The sequence below is a fragment of the Herpailurus yagouaroundi genome, unplaced genomic scaffold, assembly GCF_014898765.1.
Source record: "Herpailurus yagouaroundi ecotype Mexico unplaced genomic scaffold, PumYag 184, whole genome shotgun sequence".
Taxonomy (NCBI): Eukaryota; Metazoa; Chordata; class Mammalia; order Carnivora; family Felidae; genus Herpailurus; species Herpailurus yagouaroundi.
This window is the reverse complement of record NW_024412415.1, coordinates 27,185,543-27,202,693: the sequence shown is the minus strand read 5'-3', so window position 1 is coordinate 27,202,693 and position 17,151 is coordinate 27,185,543. Positions and strand designations below refer to the sequence as shown.

The following is a 17,151-nucleotide window of genomic DNA, read 5'->3' as shown; positions in this document are numbered from 1 at the left end:
TGGAAAGTAGATTAGTGATTGCCTAAGTCTGGGGGGCAGGGAGGAAGGAGTTAAATTGCACAGGATCAGTTGAGGGCAGGTTGGGGGAAATGGCGAATGATTGCTAATAGTCATGGGGTTTATATTCGAGATGATACAAATTTTCTAAAATTGATTGTGGCGATGGTTGCACAACTCTCCTATACCCAAAAGCATTTAATTTGTATACTGCAATGGGTATGTGAATTATATGGTAAGTGAATTATAATTCAGTAATGTTCTTTTATTTGAAAAAAAAAAGTAACACTGCTTGAAAAATCTCTTGAGGGTAGAATCAAAAAAGAAAAATTTCTGGTCATTTCTTAAACCTTAGATTCTTGGGTCTAAGAAGCAGTGGTTGTAAAACTTGAGCACCACTCAGGATGACCCAGACAGCGTGTTAAAACACTGATCACTGGGCCTCACTTTCTGACTCAGTAGGTGTGGGGTGGGGCCTAATAATTGGTATTTTTAACACACTTTGAAAACCACTGTTTTTTACATTTTATGATTAAATTCACCTTCTTTAGAAAGCCAAAATGTAGAAGATTCCTAGGTAAAACAGTTCAGTATTTGGCTCAGGATTTTTTGAGTTCAAACTTGCTTATTTTAAAATATCTTTATACATTCATTGTCCTTGGTTTTATGAAGGTGCCAAAAAGGAAGGAGCTGCTGGATTCTTTAAAGGAATTGGAAAAGGACTTGTGGGTGCTGTGGCTCGTCCAACGGGTGGAATCATAGATATGGCCAGCAGCACCTTCCAAGGGATTCAGAGGTAATTCAGTACATACCATGTACAAGGCATGTGTCTATGGACTTATGGTAGCTAGGAATACATAAATAAGTTAAATACTTTGCCTGCTCTTAAGAGTGTTAAATTCTGACTGAAAGCGCTTACAGATTCACAAGGTGGAGTGCCGCCAGGAGGAGTAAGAGGAGACAGTTTTTATGGTTCAGTTTCTCTTGTGTTCAACAAATGTTTATTAGTATCTACTCTATGCCAGGCCCTGTTCTAGATGTCGAGGATACAAAGAGTGGACAAGTTAGTCCCTGCCTTTGTTATTTTGATATTTTCTTTTCTTTAAGAAAAGTTGGTGGGGGGGGGGGGGATTGGAGTCGGACAGACTTGTTTATAATACTTGTCGCATAATAATGGACCGGTTAGTTAAAATCACTCTGTTTTTATCAAATATTGGTACAATATGGAATGTGGTGCAGTATTTCATATACATATATATTTGTATTATTTTGAAAGATTCTCACATATTTTTTGTGCTTACTCTGCTGCCTTTACAGGGCAGCAGAGTCAACTGAGGAAGTGTCCAGGCTCCGACCCCCTCGTTTCATCCACGAGGATGGCATCATTCGCCCATATGAAAGACAGGAATCCGAGGGCTACGATTTATTTGAGGTATAAATTCTGTTCTTCATGGTCATGGGTAAAATTTAATATTAAAGATTTCTAGGACGAGGATTCCATGGGTGGTTCTTAAAGTTCCTGATTCATGAACTTCTTGTAAGGATTATACAGGGAACATGGTTTGTAGAGTAGAATTTTATTGTTTATTTATTTTTTTTGTTTTAGCATAATGTTTTAAATGGGGATAACGTCATTTTTTTTTTCTGCACAGGAACAAAGCTTTTTTGTGCAGAAAGCAAAGCGTTAAAAGAAGTCTTAGGCTTTATTACTGTTTGTGTGGTAGCTCATTTAGTTAACACTGTTAACTTTGGTCTCCTGCTTTATAGCTAATTATAGGAATCCCACTGCTTCCTTTTCTCCCAGCCAAATTAATTTATTTGGACTACTCTGTAAATCTAGATTTATTCAGGTAAACAGAAGCTGGAGGAAAGAAGAAAAAAGATTATGTATAATTATAATCTTTTTAAACCTTAAAAATGTTTTAAGGTGGATTTTTTTTGGTTTTTATTTTAGTTTTAACTTTACTGCTTTTAAATAATATATACATATGTAAATTGCTTTTCTCCCTTGACTGGATTCCCCCACCCCGCAAAAAAAAATTTATTAATGTTTTCCTACTTTGACTTCAAAGTAAAATGACTCTCCATTGTTCTTAGCCTTTGGTTTTTATTGTATGTTGATACATTTTATCTTCCTGCATGCTTCTAACTTTATTTTCTTTCTTTTTCTGCCTACACAGCAAGAACTGGAAATACAGGAGTAAATGTTTCCTATGCTACTACTTGATTTCATCCTTAAAAATCAAAACAAACTGTGGTATTAATTGACTGTCTTTGATTTATTTAGATGGATTGTTCATTTTAATTAAGTTTTCTTTACAACTCTCACCTCTCTCTCAACTTATTGTACTGGCTCAACTACAAATTAGAATGGTGGTATCCCTGGTAATACTGTCCAGGAATAAGAGATTAATATGAAATATTAAAGGATGTAGGAAATTAACTCCCTTCTTTTTTTAGTTGGTGAAAAACTTATATTGAGTTCAGAGGCAGACAATTTTACTATCATTTTGAAAGTTTTATCTTTTCTTATGGTATTCATGTACTTTCAGGTAAATCAGAAAAATAAGAACAATTCTTATGTCCAATCTGTTATGTGTTCTTTCTATCTGTGAGTCCTGATGATGGAATGACCTAACTATGTTTCACACAGCACCCCAATTTACTCAATTTATGGGGCTGTTAACTAGGGCTTATGTTTTAATAACTGAAATACAAGCTGCTGTTGGTCTGTCCTTAGACCTCAAAGAAGCATTGAGACATGAATTTTGAGAACATGTGCCCTTAATCTCTTTTTTTCTTTTTTTTAACCTCTCAGTACTCTTGCTGGACAAATAGCAATCATTTTATAATGATGTTACATAAATATCAGCCCTTGGCATTTTTACTTTTCAAAACTTGAATCTCCTTGTTGATTATGCTTATTTCACAGTTATTAGTTTTACTTAACATAAATAAAAGTTGAACGTGTAATTAGGCAAATTATTTATGTGTCCCTTGAATTTATAGCTATCTTTAGTTTTAAAAACCAATCCTTTTTAAGCTTTTAAGTTTTTAAAGAGGATTTGTTATCTTAGAACAAAATAATTATAAACTATCATTTTGAAATTAGTACCCTCATAGTTAATTTTCAAAGTAAATTGCAGTTTGATTTCTTATGATAAATGATAGAAATGTTTGATTTGACTTAACAGCATCTTATCTAGCAGCTTTCATCCTTCTCCCCAAAATTGAAACCAAAGTATAAACTTACATTTAATGCGTCATACATTTGAAGAGAGTGAAACTGCTAACGTACAACTGTTCAGTTGGATTATATATTTTTTAAATTGTCGTTACCAAAAGAAGTAATTGAATGCTTATTTAATACAAGCACTTTAAAGAAGAAAAAATGACACCCAAAGATCAGCCTAAAACTGTAGCTGACAGACTCTTCTTGTGCCTAGATAATTGAGGGTTGGCAAAAATGTCACCGCATGTACAATTTCTGAGAACCAAGCACAATAACTAATCAAGATGCTGTCTTAAATCATCACTAATAATTACCCTTCCTTCTTAGGTAAAAGTAACGATTTTTAATTTTCTTGGATATATTGCAATTTTATGAGTCTTTTGGGAAATTGTGTAACTTGTTTACATTTTTTTCTTATTGTTTACCTTTTGTTTAGTTCTTTACGTTAGTAACCTTGTGATTTCCCTTTTTTCAACTGCATGTCTAGAAGCACAAAATTCAAGTAATTTTTATTATTTTAGCTAAATATATCTCTGATTTATTAGTTTTTGTTATTATATCAGACAACATTTTAAAGTTTAATATATTATTGTAGTTACTGGAAAAAATAAAATGATTGTACATTAATGAGAGGACTTGCTAATTTTTTCCATAGGTGACAGGGGTAGGCATGGATAGTTAAATTTAGGCTGTTTGATCCCTTGCCTATCTTGCTGTAATCACTTAGGTATGAAGAATTTATTGATTATCTAGACTGTGCTGGATATACAAAAGAAATGAAAACTTCAGCCTTCAGGGACCAAGTATAACAAAACTTGTTATCGGGGTAAATATTAAAGAACACTGGAGTGTAAAATTATTCCCTCCTAGCCCTCTTACTATAATATGGATACATTCTAAATAATTTATTTGGGAATCTTTTCATTTACCCCATTTTCTTTTTCTCTTGAGTATTGCTCTGTATTTTTCACTAAGCTTTCAAAAGTACTAAATCATACACTGTGTTTTCACAGGATATACTTTTCTGCTTCACCCTTATTCTCCTAAGATACTGTTCACACATGCATATATATATATATGTATATACATGTGTATATATATATATATACACACACACATATATATATGCACACACACACATATATATATGTATATGGCCAGTTTTTATTTAATATTCACTTGGTTCACATACTTGTGACTATATGATATTTAAAATGATGTCTGTTGCTTTTTTATTTTAATTACATTTTTCCATGTTCATAGAAATGCTTCACTCTTAATTCTTGCATTACCATCTATTGAGGTAACCTTCTAGTGTGTATTTGATCATTCCAAGTTGTTGGCATTAAAGATGCTTCTGTTATTTTACTAACACTAATAATTCTGTGATAAACATCCTTATAAATATTGTTTTTTCATATATTATTTCCTTAGAATTTACTTGAAAATCTTGAATGCTTTTGCTAAATATTGTAAATCTATTCTCCTGCTGCCATCAGTGACTGAATATCTTAATCTGAATCTCAGAGTGTAGTGGATTTTAGTAGTGCTTAAAATAGTTTCTGGTAGTGTAGTGTGGTGATACATTGCCCTTTAAAGGCTTTCAGTGGTTCAAAGCACAATACCCTGATAAACTAATGAAAGTGCATACGAAATGGGAAGTGGGTAGTATTTCTTTTACATTGCATCTCAAATCTAAATATTTTAACATTTAAATTTCAAAGCTGAAAATAAGTGTATTGAATCGTTATATTCATTTCCCATTTTTCTTTATTATAGAATTTAAGGTATAAGTATTGAAAGATTTTGGCTAATTCTCACAGGCAGGATGTGAAACAAGTGACTTAAATTCCACTTGTCTCTGAGACTCATTCTGAAGATGAGATCCTGTTTCTTTGGGGATTCATCTTTGTTCATGGCTTTTCATAACTGTCAAGGAATAACTGAACCAAGGATTTTCTAAAAATGTGTATTTAAGCATTGAAATAATAACAAATGTGCTTTCTCTGCTTGTGATTATTATTAGGTTATCCTTTTAATAATATTGATGTTGTATTCTTGGTTATAAATGTTATGGTCTTGTTTATTAGGTACGTTTATGTTCTGTAGTTTCATATACATTATATCATCTGATCTTTAATCGTGCATTATAGATAATGTCAATGATATTTCATTAGCATTAGCTATAAAAAATAACTGTTTTTAATGTGTGCCAATTCAAATCACAATAGTTTGGAGATAGTTGAAATGAAAATAAATGTATTTTAATGTGCTATTTATACTTGAATTATTTATGCTTGTTAATTGTCTTTAGCAATAAATTGTGCCAGCTATTTGAAATCTTAGAAACTCTTCATGTTTGTGTTAATATTGACATAATATTTTCTTTTTTATCAAGAATATAATTTGGTGTATACATTGGCTTTTCATGCACGTTTAATCTATAAGACCACATAATTCAAAAACATTAAATATCAGTTCTCTTGGAATTTTATTATTGTGGTATATTTATCTCTCTGTAAATCAGTGATTCTTCACCTTTGAGAAGGGTCACAGACCACTTGAAAAAATCTGATGAAAAATATGAACCATCCTTTGAAAAAAGTTGCAAAACCACATTTTCAAAACTTTATAGTCTATTTTAGAGGGTTCATAGACCTTCCAGGTCCTTCCTTGGACCCAAGGTTAAGAACCCCTGTAATGTTAATGTCACACTTTTATATTTGCATATATTATATTCCGTTAATGAAAATGTGTGATTATTTCTGGTAGATATTTTTAAACTGCTGAGTTATCACAGAATGAGGTATATTTTATCAGAAGAGCACTTAGTAAGTATTTAATACAGATTTGTCGTTTAAGGCACAGTGGAAGTTAATTTATAAATGTGCTATGAATACTTTTCTAGTTTCATGTGCCAATATTGTGTTTTTGTTTCTAATAATTCTTTTTCCTAACTAGCACTGTTACTATAATAAACTAATACACAGTATTGGAAATACTATTTGGATGCATGTACTACGCAAATCTTGAGTCTTGTTTTCTTTTCAGAATCATGTTAAAAGGTTAGAAGGAGAGACTTATCGATGCCACTGTGCTATTTCTGGAAGCAAGAAGACAATCCTTATGGTTACAAATAGGTATTAACTTCAAGTGATATTTTTTCAAATGCAAACTATATAGATGATAAGAATTTTGAAAACTATCGTGGCAGAGGGTTTGGAGAACTCAAGATGTTCATTGTCAGTGAATCACAAAGATACACTCTAGATGGGTCCTTTGAGGTTGTCTATTCCAACCCTCTCATTTTGGAGATGTTGAAACTGAGGGTCAGCATGTATCCCAGTTACACCACTACTGAGAGACGGAGTCTAGAATGGACTCCATACGTATAGTAGTCATATGTTACATGTGAATTGTAAATCCAGCTATGGAAGCTGAATTCATGAATCATTTTTTCTTAGTAGGTTTTATTTTAGATGACAAGAACACCTTTTTTAAGGATGGTATTACTTCTGTGTGTTTTTTTCCAATTTTTTCTAAGTATTTTGGGAGTGGTAGATAATTTTTCTAAATGTAAGAACTTGGACTACAGTACGTTTATTTTCCTGAGATTTGTCCTACATCACTTACTCCAAAATGGCTAGTATATATTAATAATCTTCAAAACTTTCTTAGTTGTGTATTTCATAGGACCAAGCTAGGGTAGTTACAGTAGACAGAAATCTGAATTAGATTCTTTATTACATTGACATATATTTGAATGGGAAGGAGAGAAAGTAAGACTAACATGACAGGATTTTGACTTAAACCATGAGCTTTTTCAGTGAGTCAACTAGTTGTATGGTTTGTCCATAAAGTAAAAATATTCACAGAACAATCTAAAAAGCATTTTTTACTGATTGGACAAGTAATCACTTATTTTTTATGCCCACAATTTTATAGTGTGTCCATTTTATTAGGCCAAAAACAATGTTTGTTTGTATCATATGTTGTACTTAGCTTCAATGGCAGTGTGTTAATTCATTTTAAAATTGTATATCTTTTATGTAATTCAATACTAGGTAATGGAAATCAGGGGTTTTTTGAGGGGTTGTTTCTGGTAATACTTAATACTTTAAAACTTGTTTGATTTAGGCATTTTTTGGGACTATTACTGTGCACATTATATACTTGGTTTTTCTTCAAGTAAAATGAAAAATCATAGTAATTTTAAATCTGGTCGCTTACAGAGCTTTTTGGGAGGCAGTTAGTAAAATATTCCTGACCAGTACAGTGACTTAAGTCTCCTTGTAGCTTTAGAAGACTCTAGCAGGAATTTCTTTGATTGAAGTAATTATCATTATGCTGATTTGTTTTACCTTTAATGCTTACTTAAAAATGGCATTTTGTCTAAAATTGGTGTTTTAAAAAATAACTCTTTTATTGCTAGAGTTATGCTTATTCATTGTATTTGATACAGATCAGGAATCAACAGAATTTCTTTAAGGGACAGATAGCAAATATTTAGACTTTAAGGGCTATACTATTTCCCAGGTACTTAGCTTCACCTTGATTTGGCTCACAGCATAGTTTGCCCACCCCTGATAAAGACAATAATTTAAAGGATGGAAATAAAGTAACCGTAATTATGGTTTGTCTAGAACAGAACTGGTCTGTACTTTTGTCCCAATGAAATTTTTAGTAGCTATCCCTTTCATTCTTAAAAATGTCCTGGTTTGAATCATAAATTATGATAGCCCCTAAAAATAGCCTCTACCAGCAATCCCACCAGCCAGCTGGTATATCTCATTTTTACATTATACATATTTTGTAAAAACTATGTACAAAAAATATATTATGTATATGTAACTAACTTAGGTTGTTCACCTAACAGTGTATTATGATCATCTTCCCAAACCATTAGATATTCTTTGACAACATGATTTTTAATGACTATACAATATTGTATTTATGGCTATACTATAAGTTTTTCAAATGCTACCTTACTATTTGATAATCAGTTTTTTCCTTCCGAATACTGTATTATTATAAGCACATCTTTGCAGCTGAGTCTTCTTGCAGCTAAGTCTATAATTATTTTCTTAGGATAAGTTATAATCAATGGGATTGCTGATTTAAAAATTGTGAAGGTTTTTGAGGCCCTGTCTATTGCCAAGTTGTTTTGTCAGAACAGTTGTAATTGATTTTTTTTTTACATACAACTAACAGTACAAGAGAATGCACTTTATTTTGTGTGTTTTCCTAAGACTAGTGTTCTCATTTAAACTTTTTGGGTTTTGCTAACTTAATGGGCAGAAAATAATTCTTTGTTTTAATTAGCACTTGTTTGATTGCTAATGATTATGAACATTTTAATATATTCATCATCTATGTATATTTTCTATTCTATGAATTGCTTTTTCATATCCTTTCTCATTTTTTGTTTTTCTCTTACTGAATTGAAATAGCATTTTGTAAGTTAATATTATCCCTTTTTACCCAATGTATTATTAATATTTTCATGATTATTTTTTGAGTTTTCCAATATAAAGGGCTTTTAATTTTTTCATATTGAAATTCATCCAAAATTTGGTCTCATTTTTTTTCTTATCAGTTTTTAGGAAAAAATATGAGTTCTCATGATCCAAATTTATTAGGCTATATCTCCACTAATTAATCCTAATTCCAGCTTAGTATTTTATTTTAGTAATCTTCATTAGGGAATTGTTCTCCAAACAGACATTTTTTTTTTTTTAACCATCTGTGTTAGTCTGTGTTGGCTGCTATAACAAAAATACCATAGATAGGTGACTTAAACTACAAACATTTATTTCACTCCATTCTGGAGGCTGGGAAGTCCAAGATCAAGGTGCCAGCAGATTCTGTGTGTGGTGAGGGCTCACTTCCTGGTTCATAGATGGCTGTCTTCTTGCTATGTCCTCCCATGGCAAAAGGGGTGAGGGTGTTTTCTCAGGCCTCTTTTATAATGGCACTGATACCAATGCTGAGGGCTCCACCCTCATGACCTAATCACCTCCCAAAGGCTCCAACTCTAAATGCCATCACAGTGGAGTTAGGATTCCATGTATGATTTGGGTGAGGATGTAAACATTCAGACCATTACACTAGCAGTGTCTAACAGAAATAGGGACACAGATAAAAGTTGTATCTCTGTCCGTTCCTCCTCTAAAAGAGGGACCTAAACATCAGTGATCTCACAGTGTGCTAGAGGCTAAGATAAAGTGATAAACAGAGACTCTGAAGACAGGACAACCTCTCAGTCCAGTAAGGTGAGAACCAAGGTGTTATGGGGAAGGTGTTAGGGAGAAGGTACTTGAGCTGTGTCTTGTGGAGTATGGATTTTTCATATAGGTAAACAGCAGGCAATCAGAAGCATAAAAGATGAAAATATGGCACTTGGAATAATAAGATCATGTGAAATGGCTGGATTGTAGGATGTTTGTAGGGAATCCCTGGGAGATGAAATAAGCCATAGGTGTCTGCTCATGATATCTGAAGGGTATAGATTTTATCATTAATGTGATGGAAGAGTATTAATTTTTTAAAAAGTATAGACATTTTATTGCTCATTGACCCAGCTTTTCACATAAAGGTATATGCACATTGTACACACATGTCTTTTTAAAATTCCCATTGCGACTTGTACACAAGGACTAATATGATGAAGTTTGCAGTTTAGAAGAATCTCTGGCAGCAGTTTGAATGCTGAATTGGAGAAGGATCAGAATGGAGACAGGGAGACCAGTTAGAGACTGGTTAGTTTTCTACTGTTGCACAGAAAATTACCGTAGAATTAGCACCTTAAAACAACACAAATTTACTATCTCACAATTTCCCTGGGTCTGGAGTCAGCGATGGCATGTCTGGGCTCTCTGCTCAGGGTCTCACAGGCTGAAATCAAGGCATAAGGCTTCCTTCCTGAAGGAAGGAAATGGAAAGGATCCACTGCTAAGCTCATTTAATGTTGTTGGCAGGATTCACTTCCCTGTACTTATAGGACTAATACCCCAGTTTCCTAGATCTCTGTCAGCTAGGCACCTGCTATCACCACCTAGAGCCTACCCTCATTTTGGTCATGTGGCTTTCTGCATCTTCAGCCCAGCAACTGCGCTCTGGATTCTCAGTCTCTGACCCAGATTTAAAGGGACCTTGTGGTCAGGTCACACCCACGCAGATCAAACTTTTTCTTAAAATCACCTGTGCCTTACAATAAAACCTAATCTTGGGGGTGAAATCCATCATATTAATAGTTGCGAGGGTTTACACCAGTCGATAAACCCACATATACTATACGCAGAATCATGGGGACCATCTTAGAATTCTGTGTACCATAGAGACCGTGGCAGTTACCCTGATAGGAGGTGGTGAGGTCTAAACTAAAAGAATCAAGACTGATAGAAGGAGCAGCCTTGAGAGACCAGAGCTTGGTGACTGATTAGATATAGAAGAGAAGGGAATAAAAGATGACCTTCTGGTTTGGGGCTTAGGTACCGAGGAGGTTGGAGCAAGAGGAAGAGAATGGTAAATGTGGAGCGAGAGGAAGAGAATGAAGGAGATTTAGAGTGGCAGGAGGACAGTAATGTTATTGGCCTGGTCAAGAGAGGAAGGAGTTTAAAGACAGTGGGAATGATGAATTTGCATTTGACACAGTGATTTGTAATAGTTATCTGTAACACTTAGCTCTTGTGATTCTCTTCTGGGGCAGGAGGTGGGGGGAAGTGTAATCCACTTTCTAGAGACTGTTTGGAATATGAAGGGGTGTGGAAGGATGTCACAATGATCGGAGGGCCCTACCAAGGCTGGGACTTCGGATGCTGAACTTCCTACAAAGCACAACACAGTCCCAAGTCAGACCCAGATCACAGTAGTTCCTCTGCTGAAAAATACAGTGCTGGGGGTTTATTTTTATTCCTACCCTCCATTGGTTACCTAGTTCATTCATCTTTACCTTCTAAGCATCTGGAATCTAGCTTGTTCTCTTCCCTTCTCACAGCTGCTGCCTTCACTCACATTCTGTTTTCCTGGTGGGAGTATTGTAGTAACTTTTTCCTTTGTCTACCCCACCTCTCCTCCCTTGGCCACTAGATCCATGACTCTAAAATAGGAAACTTTATCATGAAAGTTCCCCTTGCCTGTAGGTTAAAGTTAAAATTTATTTAAATGGAAAAAAAAATTTTTTTAACACAAAAAATTCTTTAAGATCTGGCACTAATTTTCTCACCTCTGTGTATATCCATCCAGCTACAGACCTCAACATTCCTCAAATAAACCTTCCCTTTCTTGTACTGCTGTTTATGTCAGTGATCTATTCCATTTGTCTAGACTATCATTTTCCTTTCCCACGTAGAGAACTCCTTTCTTTCAGAAATCAGCTTTTAGGGGCGCCTGGGTGGCTCAGTCAGTTGAACGTCCGACTTCGGCTCAGGTCATGATCTCATGGTTCATGAGTTCCAGCCCCGCATCGGGCTCTGTGCTGACAGCTCCGAGCCTGGAGCCTGCTTCAGATTCTGTGCCCCCCCCCTCTCTCCGCCCCACCCCTGCTTGCGCTCTGTCTCTTTCTGTCTTTCAAAAATGAATAAACCTAAAAAAAATAAAAATCAGCTTTTACGCCACATACTTTACCCACATAATCAGTCCCTCTCTCTTGTGCTCCAGAAGAATTTTCCACACTGCTATTGCACTCATCTAACTGTGCTGAGATATATATTTACGTGTTTGTCTTCTAACCTATGAGTACCTCTCAGGCAGAAACCGTATCTTTCTTGTTTTTCCAGCACCCTGAATATTTGTAGAATTAACTGTTCCTCTACTTTCCTAATCATGCTCTCTGTAATGGAAACTTTAGAATCAAGTATGGTTATATCAGTAATTAATCTGAATCACACACTGGGAAATCAATGTAGATGGCCTTTAAGGACTCTATGATTTTTCTTTTTTTCTTTTTCTTTTTTAAATTTTTTTTTTTTTTTTTTTTTTGCTATTGAGTAAAATGGGATACTCACTCTGTGATACAGTACATTAGTGTTAAAGTGTTCAAACCTGATATTTATTAATAGGCCTAAAGTGAAACTTTGCTGACATTTGAGGTTTCTGACATTTCCTGCACATTCTTTCTTGACTGGAAGGCATAGATGATTGACAGTAAAGAGCAATTAATAATTTTCCAAGTGAAACCTTTTCAGGAGCTTCTGCCTTTATTGCTTCCTGGATGAGAGTACAGCCTGTTCCTTATGTGTTTTAAAGATGTGTTTTCTGAATTTTGCAAGATTGGCAGAAGGGGAATTTTTGAATGTCTGCTATGTTGGTTGGTAGGGGCCGTATTTGCTCTTTATTTGACAGCTACCTACCTAGACTTTTTTTTAATAGGAAGCGTACCTTTTTTTTTTTTTAAGTGCCAGGTTATATTGTTTACTGAGCTAGTTCCATGTCTGCCATCCAGCAGAGCAAAATATTAGACTAATTGTCTTTATCACCACTTGCATGTTTTGTTTCCTTTTGCAAAACAGGCGAGTGTTGTGTATAAAGGAAGTTGAAATCCTAGGCCATATGTCCATAGACTGGCAGTGTCCATTTGAAGATTTTGTGTCTCCTCCAAGTGTCCATGGAAACCTGCTAAAAATTTCAGTCAAGGTAAGAATAAATGAGTTGCATGTTCAGAGCCAAGAATTTGTTAAGTGAGTGGAAACCAGTGCTTTCTGGCTCTCTTTTACAGTTAACAACACAGAGTGTTTGAAGGATCGTGGTGAGGATGATGATGATGATACTATTATAATAATATGGTGAAGTATAAGGAAAGATGTGTTATAATCACTTATTTGTGTACTGTACTTTTTTGACAGTCCTTGATTGTGTTGAGTGAAATATCAGTTCTGTTCAATGAAAGAATTAGGATGTTGATACTTCCTTTTTGGCAGAATAAAGCATTCGTAAATAGAATATTTTTTCTAATGTCATATGAATAACTATTTTGCTGCAATCTTAGATGCTTCTGGAAAGATTCCCTTTTTCAGGATTTTATAAATTAGATTATTATAAATATTTTATCTGAAACCCTCATGTTTTATCATAGTTGGCACTTACAAAATACTAATACAATTTAAGTATATAATACTTTCATGTCCTTCCGTCCCATCATTTTCCAAGAAAGAACTTTTTCATTACATAGCAAGTAATTAGCAGAATTGATGCCCTCACCTTTTGCTTAGTTCTCAGACTCACTTTGAAATGTATAATTTTTATTATATATGATATATTGTAAATTTATTTTCACCCCTTAAAAAAACACCACAAATTATCATTCTAAGAATGGTAACTACTAGAGTATGTATTTTCTTCTAAGCAGTAATGAGGTTATCTCTATTATTAAAACCATCTGAAAACTATTTATCATAAAATTTAGTAGTTAGAGATGTAGGTACTTTTATCCTTTAATTTATGTTTTCTTTTCACAGAAGCTCACAAATAAAAGAAATTGCGAAACAGTACCATTTTGTTTTTCAGCCTCACCTCATTGTAGAGTGTCAAAATCGAAAGAGCCTCTTGGTATATGAAACATAGTTTTCAGACTAGGAAAGACTGTGTCACTCTGCATATATATTACAGGCTCCTGGGTTATCACTCTTCTTTCACATCCGTGGTGAAAATTGACTCAGTGTGTTTTACATTATATAAGAATTTTATCTATCAGCCAAGGAAATGAAGGAAGGATTTTTTGATTTGTCAGATGTGGTGAGTTATCAAGTGCTGTTTCTGTAGGCTATTTATCGTAGCCTGTAGAAAGTCATTATTTTGTACAGATAGTTGTGTAGTCATCCGATTTCATAAGTTCTAACAGCTCACACATATGGAACCACTAGCCTTGTACCAAAATGATTTAGTACTTACCATACCTGAATAGGTATATTTCATTAGTCTATTTGTTATAAAATAGAGTTTACATTTAAGCATGCAATTAAAAGTTAGGATTTTTTTTTTTTCTTCCCCAGAATAATTTTTCTTCTGTCATTGTTTCTTTTGAAACAGGAGCAGAGTCTGTTCCACAAAAAAGACAGTGCCAGTCATGGCTGCCGGCACATTTATCTGCAGGATAACGCCACAGCAGAGGTAAAAATTTATTTTAAAGAATGACCCTTAATTTTTTAGCTGAAAGATTTTTTTAATCTGTTATAATAATACCCATTATTTCTCTCAAAAGATCTTCCAGTTATAACTCTGGATGGATATGTAAGCTTAAAATAATATATTGCAGGCTTAATGGAGCAGAAGCGTCTTATTTTGCATTGCCTGTTTGGATTGGGTATTCTTATCCTCTGCTGTCAGACCTGTGTGGAGAGCTTCAGTTCTTGCTTTTAGACCTTTCTCCTTCACATGAGCCCGTACTTGTCTTTACCATTCATAACAAATATTTTATTTTACAGAGAGTATGTAATGCCATTGGTGATGCACAGTCAATGAGACACCAGCAAAAATTAATGAAGCAATCATCACTGAAACTTCTCAGGCCCCAGACACCATTTTAGTCACAGATCCCAGGGGGCTGCTACTGGGAGAAAAACCAACCATCAGTCTTGTCTATAAATCACTCTTTTTTATCTTGCTAAAGAGAATTGTTCAAGCTATACTGTAGTTTTAGAATTATTTTCCAGGATAGTGTTGGATTTTCCATTTTTTCCCCTTTACTTTTGACTCTAATTTTGTAACTCTGTGTTGTCAGCAATTCACTTTTCTGCACTGCCACTCAAATGAGTCAGACCCTCAAAGAAATATCACTTTAAACCCAGAATGAAATTTCCATTAATGTTTAAATTGTGAAACAAAGGGCATTGGGCTTGTTTTTAATTAAAGTTCTTGTTGAAGAATAAGAAAAGAGCTTTGAATGACTTTTGTTCTTTAGGAGGTTTTGGACAAACCTTTGGACAGATACTGGGTATTTTATTTAGGGGTAATTTATTCAATAATTGAACTGAGATAATATTTTGGGGCAACCAGGTAATTGAAGAAAAGCCACTGAAGGCAGAAATGACATGTTTCCTATTTTCTTTTCATGTTATTTTTCTCCTAATAAAACACGTTTTCCTTTGGTGCTTACTTTTCTTCCTTGCATTACAGTATAAATGCATATGGAAAATCAAATCTTAAAATATCTGTGGTCCGGTCTCTGTAACGTAGCATTCATGAAACTTTTGAAATTATTTCCATGCTCTTTCAAGAGGAACTTAAATGGCACAATTATAACTTGCTGATGCATGAAAATATTGTACTTTAAGTTTTTTAAGACTCAGAAATATGAAAAGCTCAATATTTCTATATTCTTAGAGATTGTTTTTTAATAAATTGAAAGATTTTTAAGGGCATCATAAATTAACACTTAATGCATACCTTGAAATGTATTTTAAATACTTACAGAAAGAATGAAAAAGTTAATTGTGTATATAAGTAAAATAAGGCATATATAAGAACACTGTGGAAAATAACTGGTCAGTGTGTCCTTTGAGGGAGCAAGCCTGTGAGAATCTGTTCGGCACAGTAATATTTTTGTTGTTTCCACACCTCACTTACGCTGACCAGAGATATACTGCCTACAAAAGCTTTTTAAAAAATGCTTAGAAACATCTGACTTCGGCTCTGGTGTTCAGCTCATGCGTTCAAGCCGCGCGTCAGGCTCTGTGCTGAAAGCTGGAGCCTGGAACCTGCTTTAGATTCTGAGTCTCCCTCTCTCTCTGCCCCTCCCCTGCTTGCTCGCTCGCTCTCTCTCTCTCTCTCTCACACACACACACAAATAAATAAACATTAAAAAAATTTTTTTAATGCTTAGAAGTATTTAATTTCCTTGAATGAATCGTTACATTTGCTTCTGGTTTTTACATGGCATTTATTTCAAATCACTAAATTCATGATGGAATGAAGATGTGGATATACTTGGTTTGCTCTGTTTTTGTTGATGTGTGGTAAAGTTTCTACTATCTTCATGTTTTTAAAGACCAGCCTTAAATCTTTTTAGTTATTGTTTACTGTAGACTCTAGAAAGAGGATATAATAACTAATGCCCTAAATATTTGATCTCCGATATAGAATGGTGGTCTTTGCCTTTTCAACATCTTTTTTTTTTTTTTCTGTGAAGGAAAGTGTCATGTATAAAACTTCCAGCCTTAAACAGAATTTCTGCATCAGTGGTTAATTGCAATTTATTAAATGGAGCATTATAAACAGAATTTCACAGCAAATGTGCTCGTATTCTGTGTCTTTAAAGCAGACTTAATCAGGAATTTGAGATATCTGATTATATGTCTCATATGAATCACAGCTATTGACAGTGTCCTAAATATTTAAGTAAATCATATTGTACTGATGGCATGTACAAAAAACTAAAAGAATTCATAGAAATATTATAAATTCGCCATCTCAGTTGGCATAGAAATAAACTGTCAAATATATGTAACATTTTAATTTGATTTAATCCCCTGAGACTGAAATAATTCATTGGTAAAGTGTGATGTCTTTTGTATTTTTAAAAATGCTTTCAGAGTCATTTACTTGTGTAGGAACTGAAAGAAATAAAACGTTTGGTGCCTTGTTTACAAGGGTGAAAACTTTGTGGGTTTGTGTTAAATGTTCAAATAACATTTACTTCTACTTTATCTTTCCCTTTTCCTCTTCCAGTCCTGTCATAGGGAGAAGTTAAATTAATAGTTAGGGAGCACTTAAAAAGTGCGAGTTAGGGAAGGGCTTTGCTGAAAGGTACTGAGCCCCTTTACCACCCTGGAGATCTCTGGCACAGGTCTTCAGTTGGGGGTGGGGGCGGAGAATACAGAGAATGTATTTGACGAGGGCCCAGCTCCTCCGCAATCCTGGGCTGCTTTTGCACTGGGGCTGTGCCTTCTGTGGTTTCTATTAGTTACTGACGGTGCAAGGCAAGGGTA

General features: G+C 34.3%; 1 protein-coding gene across 6 annotated transcripts in view; it reads left to right on the top strand.

Moving 5' to 3' along the window:
* VPS13C (vacuolar protein sorting 13 homolog C) overlaps positions 1-16,821 on the top strand; it is a 194,646-nt gene extending 177,825 nt beyond the window's left edge. For 2 of the 6 annotated variants that reach the window (XM_040492864.1, XM_040492863.1), the window contains 6 exons: positions 670-793; positions 1,315-1,429; positions 6,281-6,369; positions 12,739-12,862; positions 14,255-14,335; positions 14,650-16,821. In XM_040492864.1, the coding sequence (XP_040348798.1) occupies positions 670-793; positions 1,315-1,429; positions 6,281-6,369; positions 12,739-12,862; positions 14,255-14,335; positions 14,650-14,751 (635 nt within the window). In that variant the 3' untranslated portion in view covers positions 14,752-16,821. Of the gene's footprint in view, positions 1-669; positions 794-1,314; positions 1,430-2,177; positions 3,292-3,443; positions 3,557-6,280; positions 6,371-12,738; positions 12,863-14,254; positions 14,336-14,649 lie in introns of those variants that run through there. The other 4 variants (XM_040492866.1, XM_040492865.1, XR_005795850.1 and 1 more) reach the window with 3 other exon arrangements.
* The last annotated feature ends 330 nt before the right edge of the window (positions 16,822-17,151 follow it).